The sequence below is a fragment of the Camelus ferus genome, chromosome 15, assembly GCF_009834535.1.
Source record: "Camelus ferus isolate YT-003-E chromosome 15, BCGSAC_Cfer_1.0, whole genome shotgun sequence".
In the NCBI taxonomy this organism is placed as follows: Eukaryota; Metazoa; Chordata; class Mammalia; order Artiodactyla; family Camelidae; genus Camelus; species Camelus ferus.
In genome coordinates, this window is record NC_045710.1 from 54,957,852 (window position 1) to 54,964,483 (window position 6,632).

General features: G+C 52.3%; 2 protein-coding genes across 2 annotated transcripts in view; one reads left to right on the top strand and one right to left on the bottom strand.

Annotated features, from left to right (window-relative positions):
* Positions 1-1,338, top strand: part of DOK1 (docking protein 1) — a 3,430-nt gene extending 2,092 nt beyond the window's left edge. Inside the window, exon 5 of the mRNA XM_032497923.1 lies at positions 110-1,338. Within this exon, the coding sequence (XP_032353814.1) occupies positions 110-646 (537 nt within the window). The 3' untranslated portion in view covers positions 647-1,338. The remainder of the gene's footprint in view (positions 1-109) is intronic.
* Positions 1,339-1,663: 325 nt separating this feature from the next.
* On the bottom strand, positions 1,664-6,138 carry M1AP (meiosis 1 associated protein). Its single transcript, XM_032496914.1, has 4 exons — positions 6,034-6,138; positions 4,753-4,959; positions 3,558-3,698; positions 1,664-2,559 (listed from the first exon to the last, which is right to left on the bottom strand). Exons 1-4 carry the CDS (start codon positions 6,136-6,138, stop codon positions 2,380-2,382), a joined length of 633 nt encoding a protein of 210 aa, XP_032352805.1. The 3' UTR covers positions 1,664-2,379.
* Positions 6,139-6,632: the final 494 nt, after the last annotated feature.

Consider the following 6,632-nt stretch of genomic DNA (forward strand, 5'->3'; position numbering starts at 1 on the left):
CTCCCTCCCCAGGTGGTCTTGTCTTTGTAGATCCCCCTAACTGGTTGAGGCCCCGTGACTCACCTCTGGTGGCTCCTGGTAAATGTGTTTCCCTCCACACCCTCTTTAGGTCATGTTCTCTTTTGAGGCTGGCCGCCGCTGCCCCTCCGGCCCTGGAACCTTCACCTTCCAGACAGCACAGGGAAATGACATCTTTCAGGCGGTTGAGACTGCTATCCACCGGCAGAAGGCCCAAGGAAAGGCTGGCCAGGGGCAGGGTGTTCTCAGAACTGATTCCCATGAAGAAGTGGCAGAGGGGAAGGTGGCTTCCCACCCTGGCCCCCAGGAGCTCCCAGGCAGCCCTCCAGTGCTGTATGCTGAACCCTTAGACTCCCTGCGTGTTCCTCCGGGCCCTTCCCAGGATTCCCTGTACTCAGACCCCCTGGACAGCACTGCTGCTCAGGCAGAGGACGGGGTACAGTTAAAGAAACCGCTCTATTGGGACTTGTATGAGCATGTGCAGCAGCAGTTGCTGAAAGCCAAGCTAACAGACCCCAAAGAAGACCCCATCTATGATGAACCTGAGGGTCTGGCCTCGGCTGCTCTCAGGGACTTTATGATCTGCCTCAGGAGCCCAAGGATGCATGGTGGCGCCAGGCTCGGGTGAAGGAGGAAGGCTACGAGCTCCCCTACAACCCTGCCACTGATGACTATGCTGTGCCACCCCCTCGGAGCACAAAGCCCTTCCCAGCCCCCAAGCCCCAGGGCCCGGCCTTCTCTGAATCTGGTGCTGCAGCTGGCAATGGCAGCAAAGATAGCTCAGACACTGCCCTGTACAGCCAGGTCCAGAAGAGTGGGGCCTCAGGGAGCTGAGACTCTGGGCTCTCTAGAGCAGCGACTGACAGGACTGGGGTCAAGTCCGAGGGCTCCACATGAGACGTAGGGGCAAGACTGGGGTTGCTGACTGGAGGACCATGGGGAGGTGGCACTGGGGGACAAAGAAACCTATTAGAACCAGCAGTAACCGGAAGGGCCCGCGTGAGACCAGGAAACAAGGGGAGTCAAGGGAAGGGTGATCTGTCCAAGAAGTTACGGAAGGGGCACAGTTGGCAGAGGCTCAGTGATGAGATCTGGGGGAGGCCAGCACCCCTAAGTCATCCCCGCCGAAGGAAGGGATAGCTGCTGGACCAGCCTAGTGGAAAGAGGTGTTTGGTCAGAAAAGGTGCAGTTTAAAGGGCCTGAATAGAGGCTATAGGGAGACACTGGGCTGTGACTGGATCCTTCCCCCTGCACTGTTCTTTGCCAGATACATATTTTTTAAAAAGTTTTATTCTCATTAAAGTCAGTTTGGGCTTAAGAGGTCTACGTGTGTGAATAGTCACAGAGGGAACAGAGTGGCAGGATATGCTGAGTGGCTGTGGAGGGGATCAGGAGGAGAACCAGGAATGCGTTGGGGGCCATTGAAGAAAGAAAGGGCCCCTTGGGAGGGGAGCCAAGCAGTGTGATCTGTCAGAGCGTGGGTGGTCCAGTCAGGCCCACCCTGTCTCTGCGACCCTGGGTGTAACATCCGTAACCCTCAGTTTCCCCCACTGCCCCTCTGTAAAATGGGAACATTTAATTACTGGTTTTACCTCACAGGGTTGTTTGTATGAGAGGAATTAAATTTCTCGAGTACTTAATGCAATTTGAAGTGCAGAGTATGCTTTTTATAAATAAGTGATAGTTATTCTGTGGATGGAGAAGCGCTACTGGGCAGGTGTGAGCAGAGGGGGCTTGGAAGGGGAGAGGTCTTTTTCACACCATCCTCTCCCCTGTTCTCAGCTATAGGATGTCCCCCACTCCCCTCAGCACCTGACCACACACACAGACTTGGCCTGTAGGGATCGAAGACTAGCGCCTTTTGTTTGGAGGCTGAAGGGAACTGCAGCGTGGTGGGTATACTGGGAGGGGCATGGACTTTGGAATGAAGCTTTGCTTTCAATCTTACTTTTTCATGAGCTCTGAAAACGTTATCCTTGTCTCCTGAGCTCCAGCTTCCTAAAGGTGACCTGATTTTATCCACCTGCTCACACAGAATACAAGGAGAAATTCGGGCCGGGAACGCTCCTAACAATGGTGGAGGCTTACAGGGTATTTAATCTTCGTTTGTTGTTAATGGTATCAAATGATCCAAAAGAAAATGAATCCTTGCTTGGAGAAAGAAAAAGCTCATGGTGGGGGGGAGCTTCCTGGTCTGAGGAGCAGGGTGGCGGCGGCACTGAGGACAGAGGAGAGGAACGCTCTGTTTCCCAGTCACCTGGAGCTCACAGGCCCAGGTGGGTAAGAAGCCGCAGAAAGCCATTATGTGAGCCTTGGCATGGATATGGTTGAGCAGAGCAGCTGGGCTCTATTGCTGGTGGCTTAGGGCCCTGAGGGACACTCCTCCTCCTCCATTTCCTCCTCCTCCTCCGTGGAAGGCGGGAAGAAGACTCCTGAGGAAGCTTTGCTGGCTGCTGGCATCTTGGGGGCTCTGCCAGGGGCTGGAGTCATAGGCAGGGGGGCGACTCTGGCTCGAACTCGATTTATCTGCAACTGCCCAGCCTGCAGAGAAAGCAAGCAGAGCTTTGCGGACCAGACAGAGTTTCTGACCTCCCGTCCCCCTCCCTGCCGGGCCTCCTTTCCTAATTCCTTCATGTGTCCCATCCCCAGAGTGACAGCTTAAAGGCCCAGGGCAGTGGAGTCCCCTGGGCTCCAGCCTCTCCAGTGCCTGTCTCCGGGCTGAGTGTCCCCCTCTCTTTGCTTGCCCACCAGCTAACTTGTGGTAAGCTCTGTTCCCATTGCTAAATCGACTGCAGTTTGGAGACATTTTTCTCTTGTAACTTCAGCTAAGACAAAGCGGGAGTTTTTCTATAGGCTCTGTTACTGAGAAACAAGGAAAAGATTAATAAGGGTGCAGAAGGAAGCCCAAACATTTTAGAACACGGATTTCAGGAAAATAAATTCCTCCTTCCATTTCTCTCTCTTCATCCCTTGTCAGTAGAGCCCTATCTCCAAGCTACGAACCTTGGGCAGCTTCTCTTTCCTCATCGATAAAATGATCATAACACTTACCTTGCAGGGATGCTGTGAGGATTAAATGAGAAAAATACATGTGAGGGCACATGCCATAAAACCTGGCAAATGACTGGGCTCAGCAAATGCTAATTTCCTTTTCCTCAGGCATTTCTTTCCCCACCTTCCCTACACTCTTCTTTCAGCAGAGACCTGTGGTTTTAGTTCCAGTGCAGCCAGTTTGCTTAGTGGAACAATGGATGGTCTGTTGAATGACTAATGAGATATCATAAACACTGCAATTAAGACACCTAAACATTACCATATGTAAATATCCAAGCAAGAGGAAGCCCCTTTACCAGGTGGGGGTGTAAATTTCTTTGCCTAGGTTAGAGCGCTGCTCTTTCCTCCTCCCTGCAGGCCTCGTTCTTCTCCCCTCTGCAGGAGGAGATCCAGGGAGATGCTCCCTGGGATGGGGAGGGAGGGTTTGGAGACAGGGGAGGAGGACTCTCTGGGATTCTGGGCATAAAGAGGGGAGAGGGAAGTACCTTTCTCAGGCCCCGGCTCTCCCAGCTTGGGTGGAGCTGGCCCTGAGGCTTGGCAAACGTGCTGCTCAGGTGTGGGTAGAGGTGGCTCCAAACCTGCAAGGGGTTGTAGGTGGGTTCTAGCTCCAGGTCGTCCAGCACGCTCTGAGGAAGAGAGAGGAGGAGCCTCACTGGGGAACTTGAGGTCACAGAAAACAAGATGCCCGGCGGAGACCCCTGAGTGTGGGAAGCCAGGGGAGGTGTGATGACCCAGGGCTTCACTGAAGGTTATAAAATAGATGCGTGTCCTGCTGGGTGTCTGGCCCCCAGGTCTGAGTGCTTGTGCGGTAAGTGTCAGGCAGGGTACAAGAAACAGGAGCAACTCCAGGTGGCTAGGCGCACTGAACACTCTGGCCCCAGGAACTGTGTCACGGGACCCTACGAGGGACCAGTGTGCAAGGCTGTGAGGGAGGGTGTGCCGGTGCTCACATCTGCAGAGCAAGTACACGGAGTCCTCGGCCTGCGAGGTGAGCGTAACTGGAGGACACGCGAGCACAGCATTCCTGAGCCGTCAGGTTTTCCGGCCACAACATCCTGTGCCAGGAACCACTGGCCCTGAAGTGAGACGCCGAGTGAGCCATAGCTACTCGTGCCCACCTCTCTCTGCATCCCTGCGGCCGCCAAGCCAACAGCACAATCCCAGGCTCTGTCCTCTCTGCCCGTAAGCCAGCAGCCCAGAAGCGACGACCTGGTTCCAGTTCTTCCTGCCCAGAGCACCCCCCGACCCATCCTCAGCCTGGGGAGTCTGGCAGAGGAAATCCAGAATCCAGATCCAATATGAAAGAGGAGGAGGAGAAAATGGCCTTCAGAGCTGTTCCCTCCTTTACATCGGAGTCTCATTTTAAAGCCCTTCCTATTCTTGGCACCTGCACTGGCTGCCTTTTCCTCTTTACAAAACAGAAATAGATGCACACAAACAAAGGCACGCACACACGTGTACACGTATTGCAGAGAAAGACCCATGAGAACACACTTGCCTCCCTCCATCTGGCCTCAGTTCCTACCCTTGCTTTCTTCTCTGCCCCTCTTCCCCTGGGGAACCACTTTTCTCTCTGCTCCCCTGTGCTTTCCCTCACTGGCTCACTCCTCTCCCTCATCTGTTTCTCAAACTCCTGTCTCTTCTCTCCCCCTCTAAGCCATGAGATCTGGGCCCACTTGCCTCCACAGTCCTGAGGCTGTCAGCGGGCAGGTCCTCAGGCAGCAAGGGGAAAGGGCTGGGCAGCAGCAGCTCCCGGGTGGCCACCGCCCTCACCAGCAGAGTGGCAGAGCAGGACGGCAGGATCACGTAGAAGGTGCTGGCGGCCTCCCTCAGGCTGTGGCCTCGGCTCGGGGGCTCCCCTTTGGCCAACAGCAGCCACTCTCTTTTCTGAAACAGACGTACGTAAACTCAGGTTCATCTTTGGTCTTTGGCACGTGTGAAGATCAGCCCCAGTCAAGGCTCCCAGAGTCCCTCTAGGGGCGGTGGGAAGGGCTGGCCCATTTCCCCCTGGCCCGGGTTGGGGGGGGGACTTTGTCTCTGAATCATCAGTGCCCCGAGGTCCAGCTCTTAACTCCCAGGGATATACACAAAAGGGTTAACAATGCAGGGATGAAATGAAGCAGGTGTTCACTCCAGAGGGCACTAAGGCATTACTCAATGGTAAATACAGAGTTTTAAGAACTGTAATTCTTAAAAGCAGAGTCTTGTAACAGAGAATTTTGTGGAGTGTTGTGAAAATTCAGGTCTTATTTTGCTGGTGATGAAGGCCGGTTGTGTTGCACAGCTGGGGTTAGAGTGGGCTGACTGCTGAATGTCCCTGGAATGCCCAGAGAGGGCTTATGAAGAAGGTGGTCAAAGTCACCTGTGAAGACAGGAGGAGACAGAAGGGAGAGGAAAGCTTTGGTACAACAGGGAGGTGGATACGGACAGGGCCCTTGAGATCAACTCAGCCAGTCACAGGATGAAGGAAAAAAGGGGTTAGAATTCGGGGGGGGGGTAGCGACTCTGGGTGAAGGGTGCTGCAGAACAGAGGGGTGACACTTTGCACCTCTTTTAAGCCAGGCATAGGAATGAGGCAATTTTCTGTGGTAGTTTTTCAAGGAACATCTCAAAACTCCAGGAGCTATCGGGTCAGAACTGTTACAATGATCTTTAAATTGTGACCTTTTGCTTGAGGTGGTCATCAGTTACAGCTGGTACGTAACAGCGTCTTTGCTACATAAGGTGAAAGAAAGCACACTCGCTCTGCCCACTCTGACTTACGTGAAAAGTTGGAAGAAATAACACAGGAGGAAAGGCAAAAAGGAGAAAGAAATCTTCAGGGGATAGAGTAAGTATCAGTGTCTTGCGGAAGACAAGTGGAAAGCGACACAGTGAAGCAGAAAAAACCTGCTGTGGCATCAGAATTATACCCCAGAGCGCATGTGCTGGGGTGGTGGTGGTGGGGAAGAGTCTGGATACTTTAATTAGAGCAGTGTCATCATTCTGGGCTGCACAGAACTCTGAGAAGGTCTGGTAAGCCAGGCAGGGGGTAGATACTTTCAGAAATTCATGCTTTCTTAACATTGTGGCTTATATTTGGAGATTCGCTGATTTCCGAAGAACAGATCCAAAACGTATGAGAGAGCTACCTGATGCTTCTCAAACACATCAAACCGGAAATAAATGATAGAGAAGTCTTGGGGTATGTGTGCGTGGGGAGAATTTGCCCCTGCTCTAAGGACGTGGCCTCTTTAAGCCTCTGGAAGAGGTATTAGGAAGTTGCAGCTCCCTCCATTTCAGTTGACACAGGTAACTTCTGATGTGGCACAGGCTTTGGATTTTTATTATTATTTTAATCTTCTACTTTTATCCTGGTTCATGCATTTGTTTGTAAATTGTTTATTTATTAAAAATTGATTGAATGCCTATTATGTCCCAAACACTAGGCATGAATGTAAAGAAATTCATTAGACATGTTCCTTGCCCTCTTAGAGCTTATACTATATAATAAGCAGAAGGCTTGTAAACTAATGTTTGTCCAAGACTTAGGATGACCAGTGGTTCCAATTTGCCCACTT